The sequence below is a fragment of the Microcaecilia unicolor genome, chromosome 2 (genome assembly GCF_901765095.1).
Source record: "Microcaecilia unicolor chromosome 2, aMicUni1.1, whole genome shotgun sequence".
Lineage (NCBI taxonomy): Eukaryota > Metazoa > Chordata > Amphibia > Gymnophiona > Siphonopidae > Microcaecilia > Microcaecilia unicolor.
The window spans coordinates 329,621,403-329,633,749 of NC_044032.1; the positions used below are offsets into that span (position 1 = coordinate 329,621,403).

At 43.5% G+C, this 12,347-nt stretch overlaps 1 protein-coding gene across 2 annotated transcripts in view; it reads right to left on the reverse strand.

The window, feature by feature from the left end:
• Nucleotides 1–12,347, reverse strand: part of SLC49A3 (solute carrier family 49 member 3) — a 423,803-nt gene that overhangs the window by 24,769 nt on the left and 386,687 nt on the right. For both annotated transcript variants that reach the window (XM_030194348.1, XM_030194349.1), the window contains exon 9: nt 5,808–5,965. In XM_030194348.1, the coding sequence (XP_030050208.1) occupies nt 5,808–5,965 (158 nt within the window). The remainder of the gene's footprint in view (nt 1–5,807; nt 5,966–12,347) is intronic.

Below are 12,347 nucleotides of genomic sequence, written 5' to 3' on the forward strand. Positions count from 1 at the left end.
CAGCCAGTGTGTGGAACAAGAAGTGGTGACCAAACCCCTGTTGTGGGTGCTGTTGGTGTTAACTCCGACCCACTTGGGGGTGAGATTTCTCTCAGTACTCACGGGGGTGAGCACTTGACGCCAGCCCTATTGATAATGCTTCTGGGTCTTGTTCGAGAGAGCAGTTCAAGATGGAAGTGGTGAGTCCAGCCTGGGTGTTTTCCGGAACCCTCCTTCTTCTCTCTCCTCAGGCTGTGTAGAAGCGCACCAAGTTACAAAGGGAACCATTCGGATTATTCCGTTGGAGGAGCCAGTTGGGCTATTAACCTCTGTGCCAGGAGTCTCTAACCATAGGCGCTGACTCTGTGGGTGCTCGAGCACCCCCAATATTTCACCCACCGGAAGTTCGTTCCCTCCCTCCCTCCTCCCTTCAAGTTCCAGGCCCCCTCCCTCCGAATTTTAAAAGTCATCTATTTTACCTCGTCAGGGTTAGGGCGGCAGCAGCAGTAAAAAGCATGCAGACTCGGCGCCTAGTTGTTTTCCCTTCTCTCTCTCTCAGCTCTGGTCCCGCCCTCATTTCCTGTTTCCACAAGTAACATAATAAGTGATGGCAGATAATGACCTGAATTGTCCATCCAGTCTGGTCAAGTCACATTCCTTATCAATTCAAGATTAAATCAACAATGAATGTGATATTATATACTTTATCATGGTCTTTCTTTGGTGTTTCTGAAACACAGATCTTAGAAGTCTGCCCGGCTCTGTCCTTATGTTCCATTTATGTCAAAGCCCACTCCAGTCTATTCAAACCCATCTTGTCATTTGCGGAATACAGACTCTAAAAGTCTGCCCGGCACTGTCCTCACATTCCAAATTACTGGTGTTTCCGTCAAAGCTCACTCCAGCCCATCCTAAACCGGACTGCTATATGTGGAACTCAGACTGTACAAGCCAGTCCAGAACCGGCCTTAGCTGATACAGCCAGAGCTGTCATCTAAGCACCACTTGACATGCAAACATATATGCAACCCTTTAAGTTTTGTTTTTTTATGCCATTTGTTTTCTAATTAGAGATCCTCTGTGCTCATACCACACCTTTTTGAATTCCGCCACAGGTTTTTTTTATTCACTACCTCGCTCGGGAGGGCATTCCAGGCATCAATCACCCTCTCCGTGAAAAATAATTTTCTGATATTACTCCTAAGTCTACCATCCCACAACCTCAATTCATGTCCTCTTCTCTGGAAGAGATTTGTTTCTATAGTAATACCTTTCAAGTATTTAAACATCTGTATCATATCTCTCCTGTCCCTCCTCTCCTCTAGGTTATACATATTTAGGTCTTCCAGTCTATGTAAATTAAATATCTTCTTTAGCATCTGGCTTGTTTATCCAATATTGCACCCTTTGTAACACTTTATATGTTGAATAATATATACCACATTGGAAGATGAGCATGTGAAGGATTCCTTTATGGTGAATATTTTTCCTTTGTGAATGACTGTGGGATCCTGTGAAATGTTTTGGCATAGTTTGAAGCTGGATATATTGCAAGGATGTGTGCCACTCCCTTCTTTTTGAGTTTCTATCGAGAGCTTGCTTCTCACTAGTTTGTGTTTTAAGTAAAGTGGCTGTCGGAAGGCCAGCACTGGTGGGGATGGGAATATCTCTTTCAGTAGCTCATCCTCCTGGAGTAGTGGCTGTAGATTTTTCTCAATTTTTCTAGCTCTGGGTTGTATGCCACTACAAGGGGGATTCTGTCTGTGGCTTTCTTTTCCTTGTTAGTCCAATAAAAAAGGTATCATCTTATTTTCTTTTCTATGTTTTCTTTTATTTTATTTCTATTGATTACCTTCAAAAGTGGACTAACATGGCTACCACATCTCTCTACTCAAATATATTTAACAGAATCGGCCCCAGCACCGATCGTTGAGGCACTCTGCTACTCAACTTTCCTTCTTCCGAGTGAATTCCATTAACCACCACCCTCCGGAGTCTGTCTGTCAAACAGTTCCTAATCCAGTTCACCACTTTGGGTCCTAACTTCAGCCTGTTGTTTATTCAAGAGCCTTCTATGAGGGACCATGTCAAAGGCTTTGCTGAAATCTAAGTAGATTACATCTAGTGCACATCCTCGATCCAATTCTCTGGTTACCCAGTCAAATAATTCAATCAGATTTGTTTGGCACGATTTACCTTTGGTAAATCCATGTTGTCTCGGATCTTGTAAGCTATTGGATTCCAGGAAATTCACTATCCTTTCCTTCAGCAATACTTTCATTACTTTTCCAATAACCAAAGTGAGGCTTACCGGCCTGCAGTTTCCAGCTTCTTCTCTGTCACCACTTTTGTGAAGAGGGACCACATCTGCTCTTCTTCAATCCCACAGAACCTCCCCCATCTACAAGGATTTATTAAACAAATCTTTAAGAGGACTTGCCAGAACCTCTCTGAGCTCCCTCAGTATCCTGGGATGGATTGCCCGTCTGGTCCCATGGCTTTGTCCGCTTTCAAATTTTCAAGATGCGAGTGGATTACATTTTGTGTGTTTAGATCCAGCAGGAAGGATAGGATTTGGATCCTGCTTATTGGGTTTTGATGCCATGTTAGCTACAAATAAATAAAGAGAGATTTTGCTAAGAGCTGCTGGAAAACTATGTTTGATGAATTCCCAGGATGGAGCTCCTCACTTAGGCAGCCAATATCATTTGTGTCCTCTAGCACCCCCTTTAAAAATTAATAATAAGCTTTTTTGTTGGTTAGACTGGCTTTGAAGTGGTATTTGGTCCTTTGAACATGTATTAAATGTCCTTCAGATTAAACCCTCCCAACTCCTTCAGTCTGAATTCTTGTCTGATTCTCAGTTTTTCAATGGCTACATTTGAAGCACAGTATCAGTGATGGCTGCACTCTGAAGGACTTAACCAGCCAACAACCATCAATCCTATCATTTATCAATAATCCGTTCAAGAAAGGACGTATTGCCTCTAATCTGTACAAGTTGTTTATTAAATCACTCTCTTCACATAAACTGGGCATTGAACGCTTTTGGGAGGAAGAGACAACTCCATTTATAACAACCCCAATGGGATTTATTTTGGTCCAAACTTAACCGTCCATTATGCTTCTACTATTCAATCTTTGTACTTCTTTCTGCATAGAGTGATATGGACTCCTCATAAAATGTCTGTGGCTGGTCTCTCCTCAACAAAGTGTTGGTCATGCAAAGTAGAAAATGGGACCTTAACTCATCTTATTTATGAATGCACCCACACCAAAGAATTCTGGATACAAGTCTGGAACATAATTGCAAATATCTTGAATATAAATACTCAGCTGTCTTTCAAGTTATTATTTTTGGCTCTTCAGCCTTGGAATATGTGTTATCTAAAGAAGACATGAAACTCCTACACATTTTCCATCCTATTTACTAAGTCGCACGGCAGTGCTGACTCAGCCCATTCAAAGTGAACGGGCTGTGTCAGCATTAGCGCATGGCTTAGTAAACAGTGGGACTTATTAGCTATAGCAAAGAAATCAGTGTTCTTAAATTGGAAAGTCAATTCTCTTCTGAACGTTTATTTTTTGGTGGCATACAATACTATGCAAACAAAAATTTGAATTTTCCTTTGCAGAAAATTGGGCAATATTATTTGTTTCAAAAACATGGTCCAATCCAGCTAATTAACTATCCAATAACTCATGAAGATAGCATTCTTTATTTCTATCTTATAATATTTTGTGATTTTGTATCTATGTGTATTTAAATATTTACTATTGTATAATATGTTCTGTATTCTCTCTGTTACTCAAACTCTTCAATAAAATCTCTTGGAGTTAAAAAAAATTAAATTAAAATAGAACATAATTCAAATAATGGAGATCATTAAAGGCTCCAAAACATAAAGCTGGTTACCCATCATGACCCTATAAAAACGGTTCCAACTGTAGAGAATCCAAAAAAATAAAAGGGTCAATATTCAAAGTGATTTAAGCAGGTGAGAGAGGCCACACAAACACACAGAGGGGCATAATCGAAAGGGATGCCCAAGTTTTGTTGAGGATGACCTCACAATACATCCTGATGGAGGGGCGGGGAAACCTGTATTATTGAAACAAGATGGATGTCCATCTTTTGTTTTGATAATACGGTCGGGGACGCCCAAATCTTGAAATTTTGGTCGTCCTTAGAGATGGTCGTCCCTAGATTTGGTCGTTTCTGATTTTCGGCGATAATGGAAACTAAGGATGCCCATCTCAGAAACGACCAAATGCAAGCCCTTTGGTCGTGAGAGTAGCCAGCATTTGTAGTGCACTGGTCCCCCTGACATTCTATGACACCAACCGGGCACCCTAGGGGGCACTGCAATGGACTTCATAAAATGTTCCCAGGAACATAGCTCCCTTACTGCTGAGCCCCCCAACCCCCCCCCTAAAACCCACTACTCTACACCACTACCATAGCCCTTACGGGTGAAGAGGGCACCTAGATGTGGGTACAGTGGGTTTCTGGTGGGTTTTGGAGGGCTCGCTGTTTCCTCCACAAACGTAACAGATAGGGGGATGGGTCTATGTCCGCCTGCCTGAAGTGCACTGCACCCATTAAAACTGCTCCAGGGACCTGCATACTGATGTGATGGAGCTGAGTGTGACATCTGAGGCTGGGATAGAGGCTGGCAAAAAATATTTTGAAAGATGTTTTTTGAGGGTGGGAGGGGGTTAAAGACCACTGGGGGAGTAAGGGGAGGTCATCTACGATTCTCTCTGGTGGTCATCTGGTCATTTTGGCCACCTTTTTGTGCCTTGGTCGTAAGAAAAACAGGACCAGGTAAAGTCGTCCATAATTTTCCATTATGGGTCAAGGACGTCCATGTGTTAGGCACGCCCGAGTCCCGCCTTCACTACACCTCCGATACGCCCCTCTTGAACTTTGGCCGTCCCTGTGAAGGAAAGCAGTTGGAGACATCCAAAATTGGCTTTCGATTACACCCATTTGGACGACCCTGTGAGTAGGACACCCATCTTCCGATTTGTGTCAAAAGATGGGCGTCCTTCTCTTTCGAAAATGAGCCTGACAGTGTACAGAGCTTTCTATGCTCTAACTTCATATTCCAGGTAGTTTTTGGGACAGCATCATGCCATGCCAGCTGCAGCCTCAAAATGGCTGTTGTGACCTCTAGTGGCAGTCTCACTGTACTCGTTAATACCATGAAACTGCTGATAGAATTTACCCCAGCCATTTTGAGGTTGCAGTCAGCATGGGCAGGAGCAAATGGGCATCACTCTTGCCCCTTAAATCACTAGGCCACCACAAAATATGCAGATAGGCCCAAGGGAGCCTTCTGTGGGTGGGGGGTGCCCCAAGAAGGACCACTCTGTTTGGGGGGCTGGAGGTGTGAAATTAGTACCCTCCAACCTCCCCCCTTATTCCAGTCCCTTTATGTGGGTTCAAGAATAGCATAAATGTCCTATGTGGGTCCTGACTGAATACTGGCAGGGACCCACCTAACTCCCAGAAGGCAGAAGCAATCTGTTCATTCCCAGATATTCAATTCCAGTGCCTGAACATGGCCCAGCACTGAATATCTAGGTCTAAATTAGCAAGTGATGGTCAGCATGCTGACTGCCACCAGCTGAATACTGACATGTTAATCCTTATTTGCAAGGATATTTAAACAAAACTTTAGTGCCTAGAGCTAAAACTCTAGACTTTAAAGCCAAAAACATTTTCGGTCTGAGTTGTGTGGATCTAGCCACATCAGGAAATCTAATGTATGAAATAGCTTTTTTTCTTCCACAATTGCAGTTTTGAGATTAAGTTCACTTACCCTGAGATGAAAATTAATCCTGTTGAAGTCCCCTCACCTACTGGATATGAGCTTTCCACAGAAAGTTCCATACAAATTGGATAAATGGAGAATCCAAACAACCCAAATAGTGAACAAACCACAGCAAGTAAAGTCATTTGATTTCTTACTTGAGAAGCCTGAGAAAAAGAAAAAAAGATAACAAAATGTAAAACTCAGGGGTCAGCACTGTCAGCAATGTTGTTTAATATGTATTTACAGCTGCTATATGATGCTGTCAGGTTCTCGAGGCAGAACCGGAATACGTGAGCCCTTGGGCCACTGCCGAGGAGCGGCAGAGCAGGCAAGACCACCCCGGAACTGGATATACAGAACAGCAGGACTGGAACTCTGGACTGGAGTAGTACTGAGGCAGGCAACTAGAACAGGCAGAAAAGGAACAACTTCACCTGCGCTTGACCATTGTTCCTCCGGAGTTGAGCTCTGGAGTGCGGGTGGCCGGCAGGACTTGCAGGATAAGGCAGGAACTGAAGATCCTGAGGACCCACCTTGGGTCCGGGGTACACGAGGGAGACTAGGCTAAATACTAGACTCGGACTGAAAGCTGCATGCAGCCACTAAGCCAGAAACACAAGACAGACCAAGGGGACAAAACGTACACAAAGGCTAGGCAGAGAAGGATTCAGGATATACACTCAGGATATACACACTAGCTAGGCAGAAGCAGGACTCAGGAAATACAAACAAGCTAGGCAGAAACAGGACTTGGAATATACAAGCAAGCTTGGCAGAAACAGGACTCGGGATATACTAGCAAGCTTGGCAAGCAGACAGAAGCAACCAGGAACTAGCAGAGTCTTTGGGCAGGCAGCAGACAATAGAATAAACCAGGAGCAAACAGAGTCTTTGGGCAGGCAGAGGAATAAACCAGGAGCTAACAGAGTCTTTGGGCAGGCAGCAGATAATAGAATAAACCAGGAGCAAACAGAGTCTTTGGGCAGGCAGCAGACAGAGGAATAAACCAAGAACTAACAAAGTCTTTGGGCAGGCAGAGGAATAAACCAGGGATAACAGAGCCAGGGCTGAAGCTTCAGCAGCTCCAAACACAGACAGAGAGAAAATGGCTAAAGCTTCAGACTCCAAATGCAGAGCAAGGCAAAGGAAGGACTAGCAGTCCACAGACACAAAGCAGAAGGGCAGCGCCCACACAGAAGGACTGGCAGTCCACAGACACAAATAGCAGATGGGCAAGAGCCCCAGAGAAAGGCTAAGAAGCAGCGCAACAGTGCTCTCACCTCACGGCCTATAGGCATAACACTCTTACTTACTATGCAAAGGCCCTGAATGCAAGCACAGCACTTCCTTATGAAGGCTCTCACTGATGATGTCACCTACTGCAGAACAGGAGCAGGGAACACACTCACACCAAGGAGAGGCTTGGAACACATAGGAAGAACTGGCAGGAGTCATCTTGGAAGCTGGCACAAAACAAGCGGGAGTCATCTTAGATGCTGGCTCCCACACAGGTGAGGTCTAGTGAAGCAATCAACACACAGAGACAGAGACAAGACTAACACAGAAACAGACAGAAGCCAGCATAGATGCTGACCCCCAGAAATAAGGTAAGTCTGAGGGTGGTCACGACCACAGACGTGACAGATGCAATGATGTTTTTGCAGGTTGATTTTAGGATCTATGCCAATGACATTCAATTTTTTTCCCACAGTGGATAAAGATTTTGTGACTGAATGTATTAGATGGCAGCACTGTCTAGAGCAGAGGTTTTCAGCCCAGTCCTCAGTGCATACCCAGCCAGTCAGGGTTTTCACGATATCCCTAGTACTGAATTTAATGGGGATATCCTGAAAACCCTGATTGGCTGGGTGTGTCTCAAAGGCTGGATGGAAAACCCCTGTCTAGAGAGTACTGTACATTACTAGATGGGTGAAAATAAATTAGACCTGAATCTAGGTAAAACTGAAGTTATGTTGATATGACATAGGGCTCATAGACTTCTACAGCCTATGCCCTGAAAATGGTAAGTACTAAGATCAGGTATACATATGAAGCATCACATACCTATGTAATGAGTTTATCTTGTTGGGCAGACTGGATGGACTGTACAGATCTTTATCTGCAGTCATATACTATATTACTATGACACATCTTTATCTAGTAAGGTTAGAAGAAAAAAAGATGAAGATTAAGATCATGATTCTACTCTAAGCTTTACTTTCTCTCGTAGGTATGGGTCGAATGCTCTTTGTGATGTTTACTATTTTGTTAAATATGGAGTTCCTTTCTTCCTTTTATAATTTTGTCTTTATTGCAATTGTACATCGCTCTGATTTGCCATATAACAAGAGTGATTTATCAAGCCTGAATAAACATAAATATACTGTGAGATTCCAATTAAAAATCAGATTGTGAGTCTTGGAGTGATACTTGATTTGCAGTGGCTAAGGTTGTTCAAACTTGGTTTTTACCAGCTACATGTGTTGAGCAAAATTAAACCTATGCTTTCTAAATCTGATTTTCAAATGGTGGTTCAAAACTTGATATTGTACAGATTGGACTACATAAGAACATTTTTTTAATTACATTTGTACCCCGCGCTTTCCCACTCATGGCAGGCTCAATGCGGCTTACATGGGGCAATGGAGGGTTAAGTGACTTGCCCAGAGTCACTGGTTCAGACCAATTGCCCACCTAGCCCAGTATCCTGTTTCCAAAGGTGACCAATCCAGGGTCACAAGTACCTGGGCAGAAACCCAAATAGTAGGGTTTCTACTGCAATAGTTTATATTTGGGTCTTTCTCAACCATTCTGCAAGGCACTGCAAGTTATACAGCATGCTGCAGTACGTTTAAGAGTGGGTTTAATACAATTTGATCAGGTCACTAAGCTTTACATTAGCTGCCAGTGCAATTTAGAGCACAGTTTAAACTGTTGGTGCTGATTTTTAAGACCTTGTCTGGTATTGCACCAGTGTATTTTAAGGAAGTCTTACAGCTTCATACCTCTGTCCACTCACTACGATCTATAGGACTGTGACAACTGTTATTGCCTTCTTTAGCAAAAATGTATTATGCAGATACTTGGGACAATGTTTCGTCTCTCATTGAACTTTAATATTGAACAAGTTGCAGGCACTTTGTACCTTTTCTCGACTGTTTCTATGATAAAGAAGAATTTTAAATCATAGTTGTTTGCACAAGCATATTGTAGATACAAAAGCTGCTTGATAGTCAAGGATTATTGATTTCATATATTCTTGGAAAAAGGCAATACCCAAATTGCAATGAAACAAAATATTGATACTAGAATACAGATAGGCCTGAAAATGAAAGGCAGATTTAAACAAGTTTAAAAGTTCATTCTTCATACATTACACAAAGGTGTATTTCACCGAGTAGATGGTGAGATGTGTATGTATAAACGGGGGATTGAATAGGTAGAAACAGTGTGGGTGTGAGTCAACTCCTCCCTTCCTCTTACTTTATATCTTCCTTTCCATCTCCCCTCTCTTCCCATTTCTTTCTGTACCTACCTCATTCTCTGCGTCATATCTGTCTCCTTTTCAGCCAACAGAAAGTGGGAACCTTTCCAGCTCATCACTCTTTATCACACCATCCCCTCTCCTTTAGCTACTATCATGGGTCTTTCAAAGTCAGTGCAATCGTATGAAGTGCCCTAGGCAACCCACCCCTCTCAGTTAAGTCCCTAGCCTATATTTATTTCAAAAACGTATAACCTGCTTAAATCTAAACAGCTGAGATTCTGACAATTAAACTGAACAATCTTGATTACAACAAAATCACCCTTCTTAGAGAAATCCTGTGTATAACAGATATCATAATTTGTTTTGGATAAATTATATTCACATAATGAAGTCATTACCAAAAGCCATTATGGGCTACTTGAAAATGGTCCACCCTCCCTACATATAATATTACTGCTGACTAAGACTGCTTTGCTACATCTGGTCCAGTCTAACAGACTGAAAGAACAACTGATGCTAGCATCACCGTTTCAAAAGACAACTCGATATCAGAAGATTTACAGTTCTCTATTCTCTGTACTTGGAGTTAAATATGAAACACTCTACCTACTGCCATCAGAAAACAGCTACCTTAACTTCAGGAAGAGGCTAAAAACCTTTCTTTTCCCAAAGACTGCTTCATAATAATCCTAGTACCACCCACTATCTTTCTCACAATATTTTTGGTCTTATACATTACATCAATGATATCTAATTTTCTCAAACCTCATGGTAACACTATCTGCTTTTGTCTCACCTAGAATGTAAACTGCACTGAACCCTGGAAAGGGGATATTAGTGGTATACGAGAATTGAATTGAATTAATAGTACATGTTATTGTATCACCCTGACTACAGCTGACTACACCCCTACCCACCTCTGCTCAAGAAGCTACCGCCTTAGACATTGCATGGTTAAGTCAGCCCCTGGGATCCTCCCATTCTTCAGATGGTGGGAGCCTAGTCTTCCCATCACTCGTGAGGCTTCTAGTGCTCTCTGTGAGTCCATCCGTACATGCAAAAACAAGCATGAATGCAGCGAGACAGAAAGACATTGATCAAGCTTCAGCAACAGGCACGCATTCTAAAGTGAAATGCACCGCAAAATTTAATTTATTTTCATTAAACATATTCTGCTTAACTCAAACAGTTTTAGGCAGAGAATAAGAAATGCAATAAATCATTCCATCAGTAAATACATTATCACAGAAAAATTAGCCTAAAGTACACAAAAAATGAAGTAATATCAAAATGTGCTAAATAATCATCCAAAATTAGAAAGCATCACAAAAGCAGTACATATATATAACAATCCAAAATCCATGAATAACAGATCAAATAGCTATTGCAAACTATAAGAATCTTTTAAGAATAATCCATCCAATATTCAGTGGCACTCAACTGCTGTACCCAGGTAAGTGTAAGGTTAGCACATTTTGTCCTCTGAAAAAGAGGACACATGTCACGCCTCCCTGCCCCGCCCACCCACACCATGCCCCTGCCCCGCCCATACCACATCCATTTCAGATCCTCATCCCGCCCCGTCACATATTCCCCTCCCCCGGGTCACATATTCCCCTCCCCTGCCCCCCGTCACCTCCCCTCCCCCTTGTCACATATTCCCCTCCTCTTACTTACTATCTACTGCCCTGGTGGTCTAGTGACCTCTTCGGGGCAGGAAAGAGCCCCCTCTTTCCTGCCCTGATTGCTGCCTGCCCTTGCCCTGCATCCTTCTCAGTCTCGGCTGGGGATTCAAAATGGCCACCGAGAATTGACGCGGCCTCTCGAGACTTCAACTCTCGGCGGCCATTTTGAATCCCCAGCCAAGACCGAGAAGGATGAAGGGCAAGGCAGGGCTCCAGGCAGGAAAGAGGGGGCTCTTTCCTGCCCCGAAGAGGTCACTAGACCACCAGGGCAGATAGTAAGTAAGGAAAGGGGAGGGGAGACCCACGGCACCGCTCGCCTGCCCATTTGTCCAGAAATCCGGACAAACGGGCGGGCAAAACCCGCCGGACGCCCCGGACATGCCTTCAAAAAGAGGACATGTCCAGGGAAATCCGGACGAATGGTAACCCTAAGCCATACCTGGATTTTCAGCTGCATTATCCAGATAATACTGCTGGAAAATTCTGCAGACTGCCTAGGGCTATCTGGATAGCACTGAGGCAGTCCATGGGTGGACCCAGGATTTGCCCAGAGACCAGCGATACTCATCAAATGCTGCTGAATTGTCTTTTTTTGATACTGCAATTAAAGGACAAGCTCCAAAATGGTTTTCTTTATACTTGGAAAACAGATCTTGCTAGGTTGCCTTTGGACCTTTCTACTCATCTTACTTGTCTCCTGGAGTATGTGACAAGGCAAGCCGCAGAGATTCCCCAGTGGAGCAGTTGAGCCCAGAACTACGGGTTCCAGAAGTCCTTGCAAGAATGAGAGAAGAGAGTAGTCCTAAAAAAATGGAATGGATTCCCAGTCCCAGCAGGGGGAGCAATGGTTTGAGGCAGGGTGAGCTTGTTACTCCCTTTCCCACTAGAGGGCGAGGGAAGGATGAAGCTCAGTTTCCCTGGCTTCACCATCAGTATATAATTCCCTCCAGCTGTGAGAAGGGGAGAGCAGATTTCCTGTAGGCTCTCAGTCATCAGGAGAGAGGGGAGATGAATGGAGAGAGAAATTCCATGGATTATGTGGAGGAAGGAAGTAGCCTGCCACTAGAGCTGCCTAAGGGAGAGGAGCCAGCTACCATGGAGTGGGAGAATTCAAAGGTTGCCCTGCCCAGCACTTGAAGGCAGTGGAGGAAGTCACACCGGGCGTGGTGCTAAGAGGTGGGAGAAACTGCCAACCCTGCTCCTTACAGGGTTCCCTCTGTGCTGTGAAAAGGCAGGTGATTTGTGGTATTGGTTTGATGTGCAAAGACTGTCCATGAAGATTTGTTCTGAACTGTTGTGCTATATTGAAAGTGTGCTGAACTCTTGCTAAACCCTTCTGAAGGAGGGGGGAAGGGAAAGCTAATGCCCTAATAG